Source organism: Pipistrellus hanaki (assembly GCF_964339955.1).
Source record: "Pipistrellus hanaki genome assembly, chromosome: 15".
Taxonomy (NCBI): domain Eukaryota; kingdom Metazoa; phylum Chordata; class Mammalia; order Chiroptera; family Vespertilionidae; genus Pipistrellus; species Pipistrellus hanaki.
This window is the reverse complement of record NC_140517.1, coordinates 45,074,772-45,096,854: the sequence shown is the minus strand read 5'-3', so window position 1 is coordinate 45,096,854 and position 22,083 is coordinate 45,074,772. Positions and strand designations below refer to the sequence as shown.

Sequence of the window (22,083 nt, the reverse complement as noted above, 5' to 3'; positions counted from 1 at the left end):
GGGACGCCGAGGCCTAGAGAGGTCGCGGTCCCGCAGTGTGGGTCAGATGACACGCTCTTATCCACTGCTTGGTAGCTGCCCTGAGGGCCTGGTGAGCTGCGGGCTGTCTGTGGGTCTCCTCTAATCCTGTCTCCCCACTTCCGCCAGGCGCTCCACTTTCCCCAGCCCGTCCAAGGAGGATGCGGCGGAAGCGCACGGTGTACAGCAGGGAGCAGCGGAAGCAGCTGGAGGAATTCTTTGAGAGGAACCACTACCGGACCTATGACGAACGCGAGAGCCTGGCGGCCAGGCTGAATCTGCAGGAATATCAAGTGCAGGTAAAGCCCCAAGTCCCAACCCCGATCCCCAGCCAGGAATCACTTTGCCCGCTGCAAACAAGCGCAACGCATGCCCCACCGCCATGCAGAAGGACGGAGGGCGTGGGAAGGGGCAGACCAGGCCAGAAGGACCAAGTGCTGCCCAGGGTCCCCGTGTGGTCCGGGGCCTGGCCCCCGAGTCCGCCTCAGCCCTGAGTGGGACACACTGGCCAACACCACGCAGCCCCTCGCGTCTCCCCATGCTCGCCCCCAGACCGCCGGGCCTCTGGGAACACGGGGATCCTCTCACGCAGACCCCTTCCTGGTTCCTGGTTGCCTAAGCCCTGCTCCTCCTGCCCTCTGCGCCTTCCCCGGAGGAGCCCACGCCAACACGGGGCCGGTTGTCGGATCTGGGGGCGGAGGGAGACGGTAAGGCCGGCCTTCTGCCCTGAGCCTCCTCACCCCTGGGCGCAGGTGGGTGCGCAGAGCTTCTGGCCTCTCACACTGGCTCCCTGTGCCCTCTCTCCCCAGGTGTGGCTCAAGAACCGCAGGGCCAAAGAACGCAGGTTGCAGAGACTGAGCGGGCAGCAAGGCCCCGGAGCCCCCGCTGAGCTCCAGGGCAGCGGTGTCTGCGCAGCTGCCCCTGCGCCTGTGCCTGCGGGCCCTGCGTTCCAGGGGGACCCTGTGCTCCTCCCTGCCAGCCCTGAGGAGCCAGCGTTCCCAGCGCGCCCTGTGCTCTCCACCGTCCCTGAGCTTCCAGCTGGCCCTGCGTACCCTCCGGCCGCCCTGCACCAGGAGGACCCAGGGTTCTGTCGCCTCCGTCCGCACAGCCCGCGTTCAGTCTTCCCAGCAGATCCCAGCGCCTCCAGCCACAGCCAGGCCGGCAAGGTCCCTGCTCCCCGCGTCCAGGACACCTTCTCTGCTGCACTCGCTCCAGCTCCAGCTACAGATCCAGCTACAGATCCAGGTGCAGGTCCAGTTTCAGACCCAGATCCAGAATCCTGTCCAGACCCATCTGAGGCCACCGTCTCGCCTCAGGGTCCTGACGCCGGGAATCGCTCTCCAGACCCTGATGACACAGAGCTGCTCTCCGTCTTTCCCCCCTTGCAGGAGCCTTCCTCCTCCCCCAGGCCCTGGTACGACTTTGTGGGCGACAGCGAGGTGGATCTCTTCCAGTTAATGGATCTGCGAGGGAGCCCGTCCCCGCCAAGCCCTGCCGAGACCACCGCAGCACCGGAGGAGGCCGGGGTGTGCGCCCACGCGGGCGGGAGAAGCGCCTGTCCATGCGTGTTGCCCGTGAGTTGCTCTTGGGCAGAGTCAGCGCACCTCTGAGCATCTGCCTTGGGGGGTGGCGTTGGCTCTGTTCCCCGGGGTGGCCTCCGAGCATGGGTATGGTCTCAGGCTGCCCCTGGGTGCAGGCTGAACCAATTTGGGTGCCTGTGACCTCCATGTCAGCTCTCAGGGCTAGGAGTGAACTAGCTGCTGGTGGTGCAGGTATTTTAATAATAATTGTATATGTATAGCTCCTCTTTCTTCATTCATTGGAATTGATTCTATTTCTCGGCAATAAAGTGTTACAAACATTTGTCCCAGTTTGTTATAAATCTCAGAGTCACCAAACGACGGGCACCTGTGTGCTCTCACACAGACATCACGGAGGAGCAAGTAGCCTCGGTGACGGGAGCTGGGACTGGCTTCCTGGTTGGCTCATCTGTGGGACCTGGGCTGAGAGGATTAGCGTGTCCAATGGGAAGGTCTGACCCGGCATGTTGTGCCCTTCACACTGCTTCTGAGATGGACCAAGGGACATAGTCTCTCTAGAGAGTTCTCTCTCCCTTTGCTGCCTCGTGTACACTCGGCCACGCTCACCCTCACACTACGGGGAGCACACAGAGAGGAGAGCCCCAGCCTCCGGGGGAGACGGAGACAAGGGCATCGCCTGCAGGATTTCAGGAAGGAACACACTCGACTGCAGAGGGGGTGCGGGTGTGGGGGGGGATGGGGGCCCTCAGCTCAGGGTCCTGCTCGGCCCCTCCCCCTTGTCTCCTGCAGCCTCGCTCCCTGGGGGCTGTGTCCCTGTTTAAGGCCCGAGATGGCCTTTCTGTGCGTCGCTGCCCAAGGCTGTTTCTCCAGCGACACCCCTCGGTCCTCCGGCTCAGGTCCAGCTGCCGGTTCCTGGCCCCCTTGTTGCCAGGAGACAGATCCCCCCCAACATCTCTTACACCCAACGTCTGTGATGCGCCCCCCACACCCTCCCCACACCCCATATATGCTGCTCCCTGAGCTCCCCATCTCTCCTCCTCCTTCCACCCAATGACATTCCTGGTGACGGTGCCCGCTCTCTCTCAGACCACGGATGGACCCATGAGGAGTGCTGTCAAGTCCTCCTCTGAAGGTTCCAGAATCCCACCCGGCCCACCATTCCCACAGCCCACCCCGCGGAGGGATCTCCCCTGCACCCCGCAGGCCCTCCGGCTCCCCCGCTGCCTCCCTCGCCCCAGGTCTGCCCTCAGCACAGCAGCCACAGCCACCCCATCAACGGGGCGTCACCCTAAGTCCCTCTCCTGCTCCAAACTGTCCTGGGACCCCGCCTCCCTCAGCACAGCCCCGCCCCTCCACCCCCTCCACCCACATGGCCCCCAGGCTCCTCTCAGCTCCATCTCTCTGCTCCGCCCACACTCGCCTCCTGGCTCCTCCCAGAGACCAGCCCCCTCCTGCCCCAGGGCATGCGCACTGCAGGTTCCCGCCTGGCAGACCTCCCTGCACAGGGCCTCCTCTCCTCAAGGTCACCTCCCAGAGACCCCCAGACCACCCATCAAGCACCCAACTGCCCTGTCCCACAGCCACACCTGGGTCCCTTCCCATGGTGTCCCCAGAACCCTTCCCTCTCCCCCCTCCCCCTCCCTGTTCCCTGGCTCTTACACACCCTGTGCCCACACACCTGCCCACGGGCCAGCGGGCCTCCCATTCCCCTCAGTGAGGCCCCAGAGGCAACCCCGCGCTCACATCTGTCACTCAACCAGCGGCGGCCCCTGCAGGGGGAGCCCCGCTCTGTGCTGGACACAGTGACCTCATGCTGTGGTGCTAGCTCAGCTGTTCTGGGGCGGCTGCAGCTCAGGGTGCCCCCAGGGCCGTCACTGCACCTGCACTGCCCACAGCGCTGCGCCCCTAAACCTGCAACTGCCCCTCCCCCCGCCCCTCATCCTGGGGGCCACTGGAGGCTGGAGAGAGGGCAGCGGGCAGAGCACAGTCCCAGCGGGACCTGATCTCAGAGGAGGAATGGGGGGGCCCTCCTCTGTGCTGATTCCAGAACCGGGTTCCCCCGGAAGTTCAGGGATAGAACATGAGGCCGGAGAAGGAGGCGGAGCAGCAGGAGCCTGAAACCCATCTCCCCTCCCCGCGGGCTCCTGTGTGCAGGGCCCTGGGCCTGCCGGACACTGACGGGAACAGGTGCCCCGTGTCAGACGGGGACACCCGGAGAATGAGACAGCATTCACACCTTCTGACAAGCTGGAATTATTTCTGCGATGGTGCTATTTTTTTCTCAGGGGTGTCAGGCACAATCAGCATTGGCATTTTCATACGTCAATGGCTGAATGAAAATGTCTCTTGCTGGCGAGCTTTTTCCAAGTTTTGACCCACTCTTTCCCAACATTCAAGATCTAATGTACCGGCCACGGCAACCAGCTCATCCTGGCGCCCCCAGCTCATCCTGGCGCCTCCTCTGCGGCAGTCGCACCTCGCGCATTACTGCAGCGTGCCCGGACGGCGGTCCGCTGCTTGCCGCGGTTGGCGCTGCCCTCGCGGGCTTCGGCACCCGTGCTCTGGCTCGGTGTGCCCCACGGCATGGGATAAGACACTGGCTCGGTGTGGTGGGAGTGGTGGCTGCAGGTGGGGCTGCTGGCCTACCTATACATCCCACCCCCCACGATTTCCCCTGCTCCTCACTCATGAAAGTTGTCGGGCAAATTTTTCACCTACAAGGGACTGCGTATCTTCTATAATACCAAGACTCTCTGGGCGTGGTTGGAAGTCCCGAGATAGTCATGCTTTTACACCGCTTCCCGACCTCCAGCTATGATTGGTACAAGATTTGGGAAGGCCTCACACTCAGGTTTCGTCAAGTGATTGCCCTCCATTTCCTAGGCTTTGGCTTTAGCGACAAACTGAGACCACGTCACTGCTCCATCTTTGAGCAGGCCAGCATCATGGAGGCACTTTTGCATCATCTGGGGCTTCAGAACCGCAGGGTCTACCTCCTGTCTCACGATTATGGAGACATCGTGGCTCAGGAGCTGCTCTATAGGTTCAAGCAGAATCGCTCTGGTCGGTTTACCATAAACAGTCTCTGTTGCCGAAACCGGTTTGGCTCAGTGGATAGAGCCTTGGCCTGCGGACTGAAAGGTCCCGGGTTTGATTCCAGTCAAGGGCATGTACATTGGTTTTGGGCACATCCCCAGTAGGGGGTGTGCAAGAGGCAGCTGATCGATGATTCTCTCTCATCGATGTTTCTAACTCTCTATGCCTCTCTCTTCTTCTCTGTAAAAAATCAATATATATATGTATATATATATATATAAAGTCTCTGTCTGTTAAATGGAGGTATATTCCCCGAGACGCACCACCCTCTCCTCCTCCAACAGATTCTCAAAGACGGAGGCCTGCTGTTGCCCATCCTCACACGAATGCTGAACTTCTTTATATTCTCTCAAGGTCTTGCCCCTGTCTTTGGGCCATACATCCGGCCCTCAGAGAACGAGCTGTGGGACATGCGGGCAGCGATACGCAACAATGATGGGAACTTAGTTATCGACAGTCTCTTATGGTACATCCATCAGAGGAAGAAGTTTAGAAGACGCTGGGTGGGAGCTCTGGCCACTGTAACTACCCTGTTTCCCCGAAAATAAGACAGTGTCTTATATTAAGTTTTGCTCCCAAAGATGCGCTAGGTCTTATTTTCAGGGGATGTCTTATCTCCGGGCCTTTTGATCCAGTGACTCCCTATCCAGAGTTTTTGGAGCTGTACAGGAAAACGCTGCCACGGTCCACAGCGTCGATTCTGGATGACCACATTGGCCACTACCCACAGCTAAAGGATCCCATGGGCTTCTTGAATGTATATATGGGCTTCATCAACTCCTTCTGAGCTGGAGAGAGTAGCTACCCTGTATTACCTCCCCTACTCCTTTATCTATTGTGTATTCCATTTAGAAAGAAATGCCCCAAAGAGGTCCTGGCCACCAAACACTTCTCACCTAGGTCCGCCTGACTCACACTGGTGAGCAGCATATAGGAAAAAGCCATTGAGGCTCTGACTAAGGGTGACCTGATAGTCCACCTCCCATTCCTTTGACATCTGATCAAGTGGATGGACTTGCCTTTGTGTTATTAGGAAAGTCTGATGGATGCAGAAAGACAGACTTTTAACATTTCTGTGGACTTTTCTGAAATACTTAGAAGTGTAATTTCTGGCCCAGCCCCAACTGGGATCTTGTACAGAATGAGGAGAGGCTGGCTGCTTAACCTCCTTGAATGGCTTTAAGGGCACATGCTCTTTTGTTTTCTAAGCAGCTTCAGGAGAGAGTGAGTCTCCCCTGTCATAACTTTGGCTTAGTTTCATCAGCTGCATCTAGTTGTAGACGTTTTGTTAAAATAGATTTTGCTTTCTGCCGAAACCGGTTTGGCTCAGTGGATAGAGGGTCGGTCTGCAGACTGAAGGGTCTCAGGTTCAATTCCAGTCAGGGGCATGTGTCTTGGTTGTGGACACATCCCCTGTAGGGGGTATGCAGGAGGCAGCTGATCGATGACTCTCTCTTCATTGATGTTTCAAACTCTCTGTCCCTCTGTAAAAAATCAATAAAATATGTATATTATTAATAATAATAATAATAAAATAGATTTTGCTTTAAATATTGCAGCTTTCTATAATGCAGTATTCTAAGTGTACTTTAAGACTGTGACTTACTGACACGTGTTGTATCTATTGTAGAAAGGTACTACACCAGCAGAAACGCACTCTGGCAGAGTAGTGAACCTTACTAAACATATTTGACTTCTGAATAAGTTAAACTAAATCCAAACTTTAAAAAATTTCCTAAAAGTCACAGGGCATTAAAGACCACCACATCTATGCCAGGGATTTACTGTTATTAGCTGGAAAGACCCAGTTCCAACAGCAAATAACAGTTTGCTTCTTCATAGCTCATTGCTTCGAAGCACACCCCTCCTGGGCTGATGCGGAGGGGAGGGGAGCTTTGTGCAGTCCCAGTTTCCACGCTGAGGGCACACGAATTCCTTTTGTTATGAGTGCTTACTTCTCACTGGTTGTCCCAGAGAGGCTTCCTCATCTAGCTCTGCAATTCCTGTTCTTTACAGACAGGAAAGTTCCAGAAACTTTAAGAACTAATTCTGAAAGGCCTGTGAGAAAAAGGTGCTGAATACGTTTTTTAAAGTCACAGTTTTCGCCGAAACTGGTTTGGCTCAATGGATAGAGCGTCGGCTTGGGGACTGAAGGGTCCCGGGTTCGATTCCGGTCAGGGGCATGTACCTTGGTTGCGGGCACATCTCCAGTAGGGGGTGTGCAAGAGGCAGCTGATCGATGACTCTCTCTCGTCGATGTTTCTAACTCGCTATCTCTCCCCCTTCCTCTCTGTACAAAATCAATAAAATATATTTTAAAAAAATAAAATAAAAAAATAAAGTCACAGTTTTCATTGTTTTAGTCAAAGTAGGATTAGGTGATTATTTTAAATTAGCAACTTCAAGTATAACAATTGAAAGTGGAATAAGTATTTATTTTCTATTAATAAAATGAATTTTGACAAAAAAAAAAAAAGATCTAATGTACCTTCTTCAGCAAACCAAGGGTTATGTTCTATAATATCATGCAAAAACTATAAGAGAATACCTCCTGACACTAATTTCTTTATTCTTAAGCATGCAAACCAAGAGTCTACAATAAAGTTTCTTACTTTTGAACCGAGTTCTGCCCCTTTGGCCTGGCTAAAAAAAAAAGATGTTCCCACCCTAGTTACAAATAGCAACTTCTGCAGCTGGCTGTGGGTTTTGCACTTGGGGGATTTCCCCACCTATCTGGTGAAATCTTCCCTGCCTTGCCGGTGAAGCTTTGTTTTTCTGTTTTAGGCTAAACGTTCTCCTCCAAATGTCCCTTGTTGTGGCACCAGATGTGTAAGCCACATCCTGAATGGTTCAGGCTTTGGAACCTGGAGGAGGGCCGCACACAAAGGACAGAGACGAGACAAGAAATAATAATTTGGAAGTACTGGGGCCGGGCGGGAAGCCCAACACAGGGGGAAGGACCGCCCCTGGTGCCCAGGCCGTGCCAACCTTGGATTCACCTTTGGATACACAAACAGCACTTAGTCAGGGAGGCAATTCTGCTAACAGACAGATTATCTTAGAGGTCAGTAAATATTAGATTTACTCAGAGACTATTTGGTCAGGAAATTGCTTAAACCACCATTGTGTGGACTAAACAATCGGTGCATAGCTCTGGTCCTTGACAGGGCTCAAGGTTCACCAGCGTTCCTGGCTCCTTGCTCACACTTCCCTGATACTGAAGACAATGGGTGTCTTCCTACAGGCCAGCCACCCAATCAGATGTTCTTGAGTCAGGAAGTGGGAGCGGGAACACACCTTCCATCACTCAGTCCCCACAAGGCAGCCGCCTTACGCTGTGGAGGACAATCATCATGAGCAGATTCCGGGCAGTCGCTGTAAATGGTGACATACTCAAAGCCCAGTTCCTGCTCACAGTGTCCCACAGACTCCCCACCGCCCAGTCCCCTTCTTCCCACCCCTCTCCACGCAGGTCTCCCCTTCAGAAGCCGAGAGAGACACATCAGAGCCCTGGGGGCTGTCACTGCTGGGTGGCGGGGGTGGGGAGAATACACCAGGACGGGAGCAGAGCCCAGGGCAGGAGAATAAGGAGGAACAATAGGGGTGGGGTCCCTCATGGTTCCCATCTGTACAGTCACAGGGTCTCAGGGGTCACCCCTCCATACTCACTGGCAGCCTGAGCGTAGCTCCCTCCTTTTCCACCTGTAGGAAGAAAACACCCCGTGAGAGACCAGGGAGGAGGCAGGGCCATGAGGTCCTAAAGGAAGCCCTAGTCCTGGGCCCAGAGAAGTTTCCAGAACCATGTGTACAGAGCCATGGGGGAAGTGCATGTGTGGGGACCGGACCCACAGCCCTCCTGGAGGTCTGTGCTCAGCAGGGACCTGCCATCTGACCTGGGGTTGCTGGGAACGGGGTCCCCACCACCAGCATCATCAGGTGAGAAGTGGGCCCCTCATTTCCCACGGGCCTCACTACAGAGTAAGAGCACAGAGCCGCACACGCATGGGGACGGTGCTTCTGTGAATGAGGCGGACACATGTCTACCTGGGCTTGAACCCCCAGTGGGATAAACACTCAGAACCCACCCCTGCCCACCTAAGTGACTTCTCCCCCACCTGACAATTCCAGCCACAGCTCCCAGCAGAACCAGGCCCCCAGCGATGCCCAGGATGATGAAGGAGGTGTGAGAAGGTGGCTCTGGGAGGAGAAGGGAAGGGAGGGTGAGGGCCTGACCCCAGGCCTCAGCCCCGACCCCACTGAGGTCCCCCAGGTTCCGGCCTCCCTGAGAAGAGGCTCTGTGGCCACAGCCCTCCTCACCCCATCTCACGGTCAGGGCCTCGGGCAGCCCCTCGTGCTGCACATGGCACGTGTATCTCTGCTCCTCTCCAGGGGGCACCTCCACGGCCGCCCACTTCTGGAAGGTCCCGTCCCCTGCAGGCCTGGTCTCCACCATCTCCATGTCCTGGGTCTGGTCCTCCCCATCACGCTCCCAGGACAGTCTGATGTCCGCAGGGTAGAAGCCCAGCGCCCAGCACCTCAGGGTGACCTCATGGGCAGAGACGGGGTGGCGGGCCACATGTGCCTTTGGAGGCTCTGAAGGGAGGGGAGAAAATGCAGGAAATTTGCATCCTCCATGGGACACTCCAGCAGCACTCATGTCCTTAGAGAGGACAGACACCTGGGTGTGGAGGGAGCACACAGCACACACACCAGCCTGGACAGAGCCACCTGGTAGGACCTCCTCATCTTTAGAAAGGGCAGGAGGCAGTTCTCTGAGGGGAGAAAAGGGATTTGTGGTCCTGGCCTGGGTGGAGTCCACGTGACTCAGAAAAGCTGGGGTCAGGCCTCAGACACAGGGGCTGTGGGGCAGCGCACAAGGCCTGAGAGAGAAGGTCCCGTGGGCCCCAGAGCCCCTGCAGGGCCCATGGGAACCGCTGACGGCTTATTGCAGGGGGTCTCCCTGCACCCCAGGAGAGCCTGCACCCCTACCTGTCCCTGAGAGGATGGGGAGTCCCTCTGGAAGCTGACCTAGACATCCTGGGGGACCCCCTCCCTGACCCCGAAGAGGGGTGTCAGACACAGACCCCCTGTCCTGTCTCAGGAGAGGGGGCGGCCCCAGGGCCCCTGGTACCTGCGCGCTGCAGGGTCTCCTTCCCTTTGTCCAGGTAAAGGTGGAGCCTGTTCACACACCAGCCCTCCAGGTAGCTCCTCCAATCCTCTGCCGCCTCCAACTTGCGCTTTGTCTGAGCCGCCGCCGCGTCCGCCGCGGTCCAGGAGGTCAGGTCCTCGTTCAGGGCAAGGTAGTCGGTGCCGTCGTAGGCGAATTGCATGTACCCGCGGAGGAGGCGCCCATCGGGTCCCACCTCGCAGCCCAACATCTTCTGGAAGGTGTGAGACCCTGACCCCGCCCCGAGGTCAGCCCTGCCCCGAGGAGAGGACCGCCAGCCCCGCAGGGATTGAATCTAAAACTGAAAGTGAAATCGGGTCACAGTCCCCGCGGGCTCCTCCCGGGGATGGGGGGGCCGGACGGGTCCCGCCGCCTCGGGGTGACGCTCGGACCCGGACCCTAGGGGCGACCCCGGCCCGTCCGTGGGGAGGGCGGTCCTAACGGGCCCGGCGCGCGGCTCACCGTCCTCGCTCTGGTTGTAGTAGCCGCGCAGGGTCTGCAGTCTCTCTCGGAAAAACTGTTCGTCCTCCTTGCAGACCCGCGTGTACCGGTCCCAATACTCCGGGTTCTCCCGCTCCACCCACGGCTGCTGCATCCACGGCGCCCGCGGCTCCGCCCTCCCACTCGCCGCGTCGCTGTCGAACCCCACGAACTGCGTGTCGTCCACGTAGCCGACGGCGAGAAAGTGGGGCTCCCCGCGGCCGGGCCGGGACATGGCGGTGAGGAAGTATCTAAGGGAGTGAGGACCTGGGGGGCGGACGGAGGGCAGGGACGGGGCTGGACACGCGCCTTCCCGGGCCCGCGCCCCCGTCGGATCCCCGCGCTCCTCCCCGCACAGCCGCCCCTCCGACCCCGCACTCACCCGCCCAGCTTGGAGTCAGGACTAGCGCCCCCGAGAGCAGCAGGAGGAGGGATTTGGGGAGCCTCAGGACCCGCATCCTGGGAGTTTGGGGGAGCATCTGAGTCCCAGGAACTCCTGGAGATGGTCTAGCCTGGAAGCAGACACCCAATGGGAGAGGGCAGTGAGGCTGCGTCATGGGTATCCGGGAAGGAGGACTCCGCAGGGATGTGAGATGGAGAGGGGAACCCCAGGGAGAGGGGGAGCCCCAACACTGAGCGGCTCTGCTCCAGACTCCTCCCTGGGCTGAGACGTGAGCGCCAGGCCTGGGCCTGGGCCTGGGCTGCCCTCCTCCTGCAGGGGCAGCTCCACGTCTCCCTGGAGGGGCTCAGGCTGGTGCTCTGAGCTCCAGTTCACCCAGAACGTGGAGGAGGCCCCTCAGAGCTGTGGAAGCTTCTAGGAGTGAACAGCAGGGGTCCCTCAGCACAGCCCACAGGGAGTGACACAATCAGAGGCACGGTCTTCATGGCCCTAGAGACCCCTGATGCCCTTGGCAGATGCAAGCACGGATACTCCAGTTTGTTAAATCCCAGAGTCGCCGAAACCGGTTTGGCTCGGTGAATAGAGCGTCGGCCTGCAGACTCAAGGGTCCCAGGTTTGATTCTGTTCAAGGGCATGTACTCTGGTTGCAGGCACATCCCTGGTGGGGGGTGTGCAGGAGGCAGCTGGTGGATGATAATCTCTCATCGATGTTTCTGACTATCTGTCCCTCTTCTTTCCTCTCTGTAAAAAAGTCAGTAAAATATATATATTTTTTTAAAAAGATCCCAGAGTCACCAGACGCCCTTTCCAGTCAGGAGCAGGGGGTGCACCTGATGAAACTGCAGTGCAGGCAGCACAGGAAGGGCCCAGGGAGCCCCATAACCCTCAGCTCCTGCCCCTCCAGACCTGCTCCTCTTCTCATCGCCCCACTCGCTGGCTCAGGACACCGGGACCCCCAGCTGTGAGTTCTCAGGACCCTGTTCCCTCATCTGTCACACGGGACAGTGACAGGACCTTGGGGGAGGGGGGAAACCTAGGGCAAGGGGTGGGAGCTTCGGCCTCTGGACCCTACAGCTCCCACCTGGTGTCAGGGTCCCTCAGGAGAGAGCTTAGTGCCGCTTGGGGATGGTGCTCCCCCCCCCCCACGCCTCTGCCTCCTCCTGGGGAAGAGGAACAGGGGGGGGGGGGCGTTCATGCAAAGCAGAGGACCAGGCAGTGTGCACCCATGTGCTCTCCGTGCTCCCTGTGCTCACACGGCTGGCACGTGTGTGCTCTCACACAGACATCACGGAGGAGCAGAAGCCTCGGTACTGGGAGCTGGGACTGGCTTCCTGGTTGGCTGGTCTGTGGGACCTGGGCTGAGAGGATAGGACATTAACATGTCCAATGGGAAGGACTGACCCGGCATGTTGTGCCCATCAAACTATCGGACAAAGAGAGATGATCTCTCCAGTCATTTTCCTCTCTCCCTTTGCTGCCTCATGTACACAAAACCACATTAAAACTGATGGGCAGCCAAAGCCGGTTTGGCTCAGTGGATAGAGCGTCAGCCTGTGGACTGAAAGGTCCCAGGTTCGATTCCGGTCAAGGGCCTGTACCTTGGTTGTGGGCACATCCCCAGTAGGAGGTGTGCAAGAGGCAGCTGATCGATGATTCTCTCTCATCGATGTTTCTAACACTCTATCCCTCTCTCTTCCTCTCTGTAAAAAAAAATCAATAAAATATATATTTAAAAATAAATAAATAAAAAATAAAGCTGATGGGCAGTTTCCATACATGTGTGGACATGTGTGGACCGCGTAACCATCCTCAACAGGAGGATGGACTGGACTCTTGTTCATGAGTGGACTCCAGTAAGGTGCCAGCATCCTGAACCATTGGGACAGGCTGGCTATTAACGGGTCTGTGGGAAGAGACTTGTGGGATGAGAGAGAGTGCCTGGCTTTGCCCCTAAACCCTGGGCACCTCCTAGGCTTGTTTGGGACGCTGATGAGATGGCTCTTGGCTGAGGGGCCTGGAGAGCGTCAGGGTGGGGGCTGGTCCCCAGAAAGACCAAGCTGATCAGGGGGTTGGAACGTTCAGGCCCTAGAAGGAGGCAGAGCAGGAGGAGCCAGAACACCCATCTCTCCAACCACAGAGTCCTGTGTGCAGGGACCTGGGCCTGCGGGACACTGACGGGGAACACGCACCCTGTTGCTGTCAGACGGGGACACCCAGTGAGACCAGAACTCACACATGAAAGCAGGAACAAGCATAATATCTACAAAATCAAAAAAACAACAACAAAGAACACCCAGAAGATGGGTTCTGGGCTCCATCCAGGCTTCAGCCCAGGCTGCCCTGCCCCAGGAAGGCTCACTGTCCAGGGTCCTGGAGATTCTCTGCATTAGGACACTTGACACTTGATTAGGTCACAGTCCTTGTGACCACAGGTCCTGGTGGGACAGGGTTCCCTAGAGGGACAAGGTCAGAGGAGCAGAGAGGTGACCCGGCCGAGGAGTGACCACGTCAAAGCCCACGATGCACTGAGCACCCCCTGGGCACAGACCCCGACCACACTCAATCTTCAAAACCTCCCCTTGTCTACACTTGGGACAGTCAGCACAGCAAACGCATGAGCTCTGGAAATTTCTTGGTGTTTCTATTTATTCCCTGAAAATATAGGATCTTCTCCTTTACCCACCAGCCCTTCATGGCAAGAAATGAACAAAGTCGCCCCCCGAAACCCAATTCAATGCGGAAGGATCAGCTTGCAGCTCAGAGCATGAGGAAGTAAAGACAGCGATAGTGAGGGCCCACCCGCCTCTGCTGGACCATAAAGTGTGGAGGTCACGGCAGGGCCAGACCCCCAGTCAGAGGTTCCTGAGTCAGGAAGTGGGAGCGGGAACACACCTTCCATCACTCAGTCCCCACAAGGCAGCGGCCTCACGCTGTGGAGGACAATCATCACGAGCAGGTTCAGGGCAGTGGCTGTGACTGGTGACATTCTCAAAGCCCAGTTCCTGCTCACAGTGTCCCACAGACTCCCCACCGCCCAGTCCCCACTCTGCCCACCCCTCCCCATGGCAGGTCTCCCCTTTAGAAGCCCAGAGAGACACATCAGAGCCCTGGGCGCTAGCACTGCTTAGAGTGCACCCTCAGACACACCCCTGCTCACCTGATTGCCTCCTCCCCCACATCACAGCTCCCGCCACAGCTCCCAGCAGGACCAGGCCCTCAGCGATGCCCAGGATGATGAAGGAGGTGTGAGAAGGCGGCTCTGGGAGGAGAAGGGAAGGGAGGGTGAGGGCCTGACCCCAGGCCTCAGCTCCGACCCCACAGAGGTCCCCAAGGGCCCCGCTGCCCTGAGAAGAGGCTCTGTGCCCACAGCCCTCCTCACCCCATCTCAGGGTCAGGGGCTCGGGCAGCCCCTCGTGCTGCACATGGCACGTGTATCTCTGCTCCTCTCCAGGGGCACCCCCATGCCTGGCTGTGAGCCCCGCAAAAAGAACACAGGCGCGGGTCCCGGGCTCTTTTCCGAGATGTGGACGCCGAGGGTGCCAAGTCGGGCCGCTGCTCACCATGCCAGGCGCTCCAGGGACTGCGTGGGCAGCAAGGCGCGGGAGCCAAGGAACCTGGAGTCTGCGCCCCCCAGCCTTCGACTGCGCCTGCACCTGAGCCCACGCCAGCGCCTGCGGACCCAGCGTTCCAGGCGGACCCTGTGCTGCCTGCCAGCCCCGTGCTCCCCGCAGCACCCCTGCACCACGGGGGCCCAGGTTTCTGCAGCCTCCCTCCGCACAGCCCCCGCCACGTCTTCCCAGCAGCAGCAGCAGCAGATCCCAGCGCTTCGGCCACAGCCAGGCCTGGGGGCACCCTGCGCAGGGCGTCCAGGGCACGGTCCCCGCTGCGCCTGCTCCTGCCGCTGCAAACGCTCCAGCTCCAGATCCATGTCCACATCCAGCCGAGGCCATGGTCTTGCCTCAGGTCCCCGACGCCTGGAATTTGCCCCCTTACCCGGACTTCACAGACCTGCCCTCAGCCCTCCGCAGCTTGGAGGAGCCCTTCTCCTCCCCCAGACCCTTGTAGGACTGGGTGGGTTCACAGGGACATGGACCTCTTCGGGATACTGGATCTCCAAGCCCAGTCCTGCAGGTGGCGCGGGACCAGAGGGGACCAGGGTGTGCGCCCACGCGGGTGCGAGAAGCGCTGGGCAGTGCGTCTTGGCCGCCAGCTGCTCCTGGGCAGCGTCAGCGCACCTCTGAGCATCCACCTTGGGGAGGCAGCATCGGCTCGGCCCCCTTTGTGGCCACTGCGCAGGCGCGTCTCAGTGCACACATAGGGCCAAGCCAGGATGCTCCTGGGTCCGGGCTGCCCCCGTTAAGGCGCACGTGACCTCGACCTGGCTGTGAGATGTCAGGGCCGGAGCACAATAGCTGCTCTGCTGGTGCTGCAGGATCCACTGGGGAGCCGCTGCCCAGAACTCTCCGAGGGACGCGGCCTCCTCGCTCCTCCTGGCGGCGTGCTCTGGCGCCCGGAGGACTGGGAGGGCTTCCCCGTCTGCACATCCTACCTAACACATGCTACAAAGTGGATGAATACTGAAAACAACATTCTTTTTTTTTTTTTAATTCGTTGGGGTGACATTGGTTAATAAAACTATATAGGTTCAGGTGTACAGAAACATCTTGCTGTTGGACCGGCTCTCACTGAGCAGCTGTCATGGGCCTAGAAGCAAATTTTATTTTATTTTATTTTATTTTATTTTATTTAGTACATTCTTATTACTCCATATTTACATGGCTTACAATGCACTGGTGAAGTTGCAAGCTTATCAGAGCATTATGCTTTTATATATATATATATATATATATATATATATATATATATATATATATATATATATATATATATATTATTGATTTTTTACAGAGAGGAAGAGAGAGGGATAGAGAGTTAGAAACATCGATGAGACCCCCTCCTCAGCTAGCGGCACCTCGGGAGCAATATGGACCCGCCTGCCATGGCGGGCAAGCTCTGAGCTGCCAGGGGCACCTTTCCTGAGGGCTGGCACACCAGCGGCTGGTTCGCTGGGAACCGAATGGGTACCAGGTAGGAGCTGACCCATACCGTCCACAGGCCGATGGCCTCATCTTCCGCCAAGTGCCCAGTGGGAGTGCAGGGTTTTTGTTTTTTGTTTGTGTGTGTGTGTGTGTGTGTGTGTGTTTTGGGGGGTGGGGGAGGGGTTGTTGTTTTTTTTGTGGGTTTTTTTAAAATATATTTTATTGATTTTCTACAGAGAGGAAGGAAGAGGGATAGAGAGCTAGAGACGTCGATGAGAGAGAAACATCGACCAGCTGCCTCCTGCACACCCCCTGTCGGGGATGTGCCCGCAACCAAGGTACATGCCCTTGACCGGAATCGAACCTGGGACCTTTCAGTCCGCAGGCCGACGCTCTATCCACTGAGCCAAACCGGTTTCGGCGGGAGTGCAGTTTTGATGGTCACATTCCAGCGGAGCTCAGGATTGGGTCATTTCTGCTGCTTAAACACCCAGTCCGAGGGCAGGTCGAGACTGGCACTGGGGTGAACAGTCCCGAGTCCAGAAGGAGACCTTGCCATTGGCAGATGTCTCTCGAACAAACACGTCATGAAGAGGAGGGTTATGGCGAATGGAATTCTTCCAGCCTGGCTTTGCCCTGTGCTTCAAATAGGGGAAGTGGTCCTCGGCCCACGTGCAGATGTCTTTCAAGGTCATCGCTTCCTCTCGATACTGCTGATGGCGCATTGTATCGTGGCCGTGGAAGAGTACGGCGGCTGCTCAGACACGGAGTCCTGCCAGGATGTGGATCCTCCGGGGGCTCCTCAACCTTAACCTGATTTTTCTTTCCTTCCATCTCTTTTTCTTTTTTTAATATATTTTATTGATTTTTTTTTTAACAGAAAGGGAAGGAGATGGACAGAGAGCTAGAAACATCAATCAGCTGCCTCCTGCACACCTCCTACCGGGGATGTGCCCACAACCAAGGTACATGCTCTTGACTGGAATCGAACCCGGGACCCTTCAGTCCACAGGCAGATGCTCTATCACTGAGCCAAACCAGTCAGGGCCCACCTTTTCTTTTTCTTTTTTCTTTTTTTAATATATTTTATTGGTTTTTTACAGAGAGGAAGGGAGAGGGATAGAGAGTTAGAACATCGATGAAAGAGAAACATCGGTCAGCTGCCTCCTGCACACCCCCCACTGGGGATGTGCCCGCAACCAAGGTACATGCCCTTGACCGGAATCGAACCTGGGATCCTTGAGTCCGCAGGCCGACGCTCTATCCACTGAGCCAAACCGGTTAGGGCTCCTTCCATCTCCTGCTCGATGCTGCAGGAGCCCAGGCCATCAGTACTCATCTTTCCAAGCCACCGGATGTCTATCAGGCTGGTGTGAAGAGCGCCCCCTGCTGCCTCACCGCCAGCACAGGTCTCCCATCGCTGGCCGAGAAGGAGGTCTGGGGAGATTCACATCCGTGGCTGCAGGTTCTGGTCCCAGGGTCTTGGTGATCCCTCTGTCCTCGTGGGATCATTGCTGGTTTGGGCTTCAGGTTGGGGTTCTGGAGGGTGAGTGGGGGCACCCCACAGCGAGTGAGGATGGGTTTGTTGGGCTCGTTGCTGCCACTCCCCTTGCCTTTGGCCGTCAGGGCTGTGGTGATGCTTTGGATATTGGCCTTGGGGATGGCCTCCACGTGGGTGCTGGGCATAGTGGGGTGGTTAATAATCTTGATCCCAACCGGAAACTTGCAAGAGGTGGGCTCTGCCACCTCATCAGAGGCCTGTGCTTCCCCAGGCTCTTGTCGGGCAGGGGGCCTTGTAGGCGCCTCCTCTGGCGTTTCACCTGGGGCGTTTTGAACAAGTAAGGGCAGCCTCTGACTTCTGAGAATCAGTGGCCGATGGAGGCTGGTTCTCGTTGTGAATCTATGTTTTCACTCCCCGCTGAGAATCACAAGAATGGACCCTCCCGACTGCAGTCGCTGTAGCCGCTGGGCTGTGGCTCCTGGGCGGGCTCTCGGCTCTTCCCTCCAACCCAGGGCCAAGCCAGGGCGCCGGGCAGGGACTGGAGCCAGGCCCGCTGGATTCCCGGCAGTGAGGGAGGGCTGGGGTCGGGCACCGGAGCTTTTCTCTCTCTCATCTTAGATATTTCTATCTCTCTACCCCTCTCCCTTCCTCTCTGAAATCGATAAGAATATATTCTTTAAAAAATAAATAAATAACGCCAAAACCGGTTTGGCTCAGTGGTAGAGCGTTGGTCTGCGGACTGAAAGGTCCCGGGTTCAATTCCGGTCAAGGGCATGTATCTTGGTTGCGGGCACATCCCCAGTAGGGGGTGTGCAAGAGGCAGCTGTTCGATGTTTCTCTCGCATCGACGTTTCTAGCTCTCTATCTCTCTCCCTTCCTCTCTATAAAAAAATCAATAAAATATGCTGGGACCAATTTGGCTCAGTGGATAGAGCATCGGCCTGGGGACTGAAAGGTCCCGGGTTCGATTCCGGTCAAGGGCATGTACCTTGGTTGCGGGCGCATCCCCAGTAGGGGGTGTGCAAGAGGCAGCTGATCGATGATTCTCTCTCATCGACGTTTCTAACTCTCTATCCCTCTCTCTTCCTCTCTGTGAAAAATCAATAAAATATATTTTAAAAATCAATAAGATATATTAATAATAAGTAAATAAAAACCGTTCTTGCCTCCTCCCATGACCACATCAAAATTACAACTAAATTCACAGGACAATCACCCGGGAGAACCATCTGGAAAGTAGCTGAACAGAATGTCTGTAACTAAGGATAGACCTGAAACTGGCTGGTCTCACACCCAGGTATGTTGGTTAAGACTCCAGAAAGGTATATTGGCTGCAGAGGTACCCCAAAGAGCGAGGGGTCCCAAAGGCATTAAAGACAACGTCTCCCATGTTGCACATGGCCTTGGCCATGCCCGGCCCCAGGGTGAGGTAGCCTTGACCCCACACCCTCATTCCTTTGCTTCTTCCCTCCACCAAATCTTCACCCAGGGAGGAGAGTTCACATCTGAGGTCTCACGGCAGGAAGGAGTGAAATAATTTGAGAAGAGAGATGTATTTTTCCCTCTTCCTTATTTTTTTTTTGAAAAGCATCATGTCACCAAGCCAAAGGTCGTGACTCCTTTGACTAAACTCAATCTCAATCCTTAGGAATGTACTGGGACCCCACGTGGCTTCCTGGTGATTGGAGGTGATCTGAGAAGATGCAGTTCACAAGTTGGCCACGTGGTGACACTGTTCGAAAAGAATTCCCCGTGTGACCAGGTTTCAGGCAATAAGTGAAGTTCCCGCAGAATTTTCTTAGCCTGAAGGTGTGAATTGGGTGAGACAAAATAGGATCAATTGTAGCAGGTTCTCTTTCTCCTCCATACGCACAAGGTAAATTAAAAATGATGGTGGCTGTTTCTAAGGCTCTCTTCTCCTTCCTGAACTCGGGATTTGATACAAATAAAATTTTATATGTTTTAGTGATTTGAATGAATTTTTTTCAGGATAGGTAGGAGCATTTAAGATATAAAAGGCCGTGCAGCGAATGTGGCTCAGAGGTTGAGTGCTGACCTATGAACCAGGAGGTCATGCTTATGGTTCCATTCCAGGTCAGGGCCCATGCCTGGGTGTCAGGCCCAATCCCCTGCAGGGTGAGGCGTGCAGAAGGCAGCCGATCAATAATTCTCTCTCATCATTCATGTTTCTCTCTCTCTCTCCCTCTCCCTTCCTCTCTGAAATCAATAAAAACATTTTTTAAATAGATTACACGTTCCCTGGAAGTGAAATATCAGAATGGAATTCTAAAAATGTTAACTGGCTGAGGTACATTTGAACAAAGCCAGGAAAAGTGGCCAGACTCCCATGGCTCTCACAGTCTTGCTACAATAAAATATTAGTAAGTGGCCGGTGGGGCTCAATTGGTTGGGCGTCATTTCATGCACCAAAAGGTTGCTGGTTCGATTCCCAATCAGGGCAGATGCCTGGGTTTTGGACTCGATCCCCGATAGGTGATGTACAGGTCGCAGCTGGTGGGTGTTCCATTCTCACATTGATGTTTCTCTCTCTCCCCCTCTCCCGTCCTCTCTAAAAATCAATTAAAAAGTATTTTATTTATTTTTTTAATACATTTTATTGATTTTGTACAGAGAGGAAGGGCGAGAGATAGAGAGTTAGAAACATCGATGAGAGAGAGTCATTGATCAGCTGCCTCTTGCACACCCCCTACTGGGGATATGCCCGCAACCAATGTACATGCCCTTGACCGGAATCGAACCCGGGACCTTTCAGTCCCCAAGCCGACGCGCTATCCATTGAGCCAAACCGGTTTCGGCTTAAAATATATTTTATATATAATTGATTTTAATTGAAATTAATACTGATTGTAATATATATTTTAATTGTTTTATATATACCTGTGAGACTTCCAGTTCAGAATATCAACGTGGTAGCTGGTGTTACCTGAGTGTTGGGTGGTAGGAACGGATCTGGTGTTAGGCTGGTGGGGTCAGACCGGACCTGGGTTCAGCAGCCTCGGTACCTGAGCTCTGTCTGGGAACGAATTCAGAGCTGATTTGCAAACTATTAGAGGACATTTATTTGGAAAATCACAGAGGTAGAGAAAGTAATTCATAGATGAAATTGGCTCAGCCCTACCTAGCCGACGTGGCTCAGTGGATAGAGCATCGGCCTGCAGACTGAAGGGTCCCAGGTTCAATTCTCGCCAAGGGCACATGCCCGGGTTGCGGGCTTGATCCCCAGTAGGGGGCATGCAGGAGGCATCGATCAATGATTCTCTCATCATTGATGTTTCTATCTCTCCTCCCTTCCTCTCTGAAATCAATAAATATATTTTTAAAAAATAAAAAAAAGAAGAAATGGGCTCAGGAAACCAGTCATAAAGGTGAAGGGCCCTTGGAGCTTGGGAGGAGGGAGGTAAGAGTAAAGCCCCTGGGGGGATGGGAGGGAGGGGTGAGGGTGTGCTCGCAGGAGGGAGCACCCCCTGGGCCCTAAGGGTTTTAGGGTGGAGATTTGGGGGAGGTCCCAGGGAAGATCTCAATAGATTACTGAGCGGCTTTCCAGGTGTGTCCGCTCAGGGATGAGGTCTCCACTGATTGGTCGGCCCAGGGCCGGGCCATCATGCAATGCAGCTGGCCGAGGGCAGCCGTGGCTGTGGCTGAAAGGCAGCTGAGGCCTGGATGTTGTCTCCAGGGAGGAAAGGCGGGCAGTCCAAACCGCATGACCAGCGTTGTGCTAGGGGAGGACAGGTCACTCCGGGGTGAGGTCCCACCCACAATTGTCCGTTGCTAGGCACCCAGGACTCTCCACCCGGGCCCATCATCCTTGTTCTGCTCATGACTGACTGCCTACCACACAGCACCCACCTCAGAGCACCCCATCCTCAGAGCACCCCGTCCTCAGCATGACCGCCCCAGCAGCTGCCCCAGGACAGTGATGCAATGCGATGGCTGATGTCGCAGGTCCTCAAGCTGCATCCATGGACCACACCTCGTCGAGGGGACAGTCAAACCCAAGCAAGGCCTAACCTAGCCGTCAAGGTCCAAAGCCTCTCCCAGGATCCAGGTCCCTGGACTTTGGATTCAACCACGGGACTTGCAGGTGGAAGGCTGTTGTGTATCTATCAACTCGGAAACACACCCAACCACGCCCGGTGGCCCAGGGCCTGGGCAGAGCCTGGGCAGAGCTGCGGGGCTGGCCTCTAGCCCAGGATTCTCCCAGCGCCTCCTGCCACGTTCTGTTCATGGAATCAAGGCCCCGCTCTCCCTGGGAGCCGTCATTATGGGACCAATAAGGTCCCCCACCCCCACCTCACCCCCACCCCCGAATTCACACAGTGAAGCCCAAACTGCTGCGAACTGTGGAGATGAGTCTTTAATGAGGCTGGTAAAGTGGTCCTTCTCCAATCCGATGGTCTTGGGAAGGGAGTTTGGACACACGGTCCACATGCAGAGATCATGTGAGGACACCGTGAGGTGCCCGTTGGCAGGACAGAGGCCTCAGCAGCAGAGTGTGTAGCTCGATCTCAGCCTTCCGGCTCCGGACGGTGAGGAAGGAAGTTGGTGCTGCTGCCTGGTCTGGTTGGTATGTTGCCATGGAAACCCTGGCAAACAAACACTCGAGTTCAAGACTGGATCACTGGCAGGACTTATTTGGAGAAAGAACCTGTGAGTCAGTGGCATTTGAATTCCTGTCCTGGCTGCTGCCTAAGCTCAGAGCTGCTCTAAGGTGCGTACTAATGAGCAAGGCCTGGATCCTGAGCCCTGGATCCTGGGGGCTACTTCCCTGGGGGGGGGGGGGGGTTCCCCGGAGTAAACAGGACACGCAGGACACAGGCACG

The 22,083-nt window shown here is 56.0% G+C and overlaps 2 protein-coding genes and 1 pseudogene across 10 annotated transcripts; 1 reads left to right on the top strand and 2 right to left on the bottom strand.

Annotated features, from left to right (window-relative positions):
* Positions 1-179: 179 nt before the first annotated feature.
* LOC311633884 (mesoderm-specific transcript homolog protein-like) lies at positions 180-6,131 on the top strand (the record flags this gene model as incomplete). The annotated part of the gene is made up of 5 exons (XM_084906890.1): positions 180-317; positions 4,003-4,084; positions 4,443-4,622; positions 4,881-5,187; positions 5,259-6,131. The coding sequence occupies 5 exons, from the start codon at positions 180-182 to the stop codon at positions 5,440-5,442; spliced, it is 891 nt and encodes a 296-aa protein (XP_084763016.1). The 3' UTR covers positions 5,443-6,131.
* Positions 6,132-7,069: 938 nt separating this feature from the next.
* LOC311633429 (patr class I histocompatibility antigen, B-2 alpha chain-like) lies at positions 7,070-10,963 on the bottom strand. 8 transcript variants are annotated; one of them, XM_084906122.1, is made up of 7 exons: positions 10,685-10,947; positions 10,285-10,569; positions 9,787-10,053; positions 8,973-9,248; positions 8,751-8,852; positions 8,325-8,357; positions 7,070-7,990 (listed from the first exon to the last, which is right to left on the bottom strand). In XM_084906122.1, exons 1-7 carry the CDS (start codon positions 10,857-10,859, stop codon positions 7,986-7,988), a joined length of 1,143 nt encoding a protein of 380 aa, XP_084762248.1. In that variant the 5' UTR covers positions 10,860-10,947; the 3' UTR covers positions 7,070-7,985. The 8 variants fall into 8 exon arrangements, with proteins under 8 accessions (XP_084762248.1, XP_084762247.1, XP_084762251.1 ...); XM_084906121.1 differs by having other exon boundaries at positions 8,771-8,852; positions 10,685-10,919; XM_084906118.1 differs by lacking the exon at positions 7,070-7,990 and adding an exon at positions 8,052-8,178 and having other exon boundaries at positions 8,321-8,357; positions 10,685-10,963.
* A 5,934-nt stretch (positions 10,964-16,897) lies between these two features.
* Positions 16,898-18,653, bottom strand: LOC311633883 (forkhead box protein M1-like; annotated as a pseudogene). Its single transcript has 2 exons — positions 18,586-18,653; positions 16,898-17,641 (listed from the first exon to the last, which is right to left on the bottom strand). The product of its transcript is annotated as a forkhead box protein M1-like (transcript).
* Between the last annotated feature and the right edge of the window lie 3,430 nt (positions 18,654-22,083).

Excerpts from the sequence above, each read along its gene's own strand:
- LOC311633429 (XM_084906118.1), bottom strand. The coding sequence starts at position 10,859 with ATGACGCAGCCTCACTGCCCTCTCCCATTGGGTGTCTGCTTCCAGGCT. Across the intron at positions 10,570-10,684 it reads CCTGACTCCAAGCTGGGCGG|GTCCTCACTCCCTTAGATAC; the intron begins GTGAGTGCGGGG and ends TCCGCCCCCCAG. Across the intron at positions 10,054-10,284 it reads CTACAACCAGAGCGAGGACG|GGTCTCACACCTTCCAGAAG; the intron begins GTGAGCCGCGCG and ends GGGCGGGGTCAG.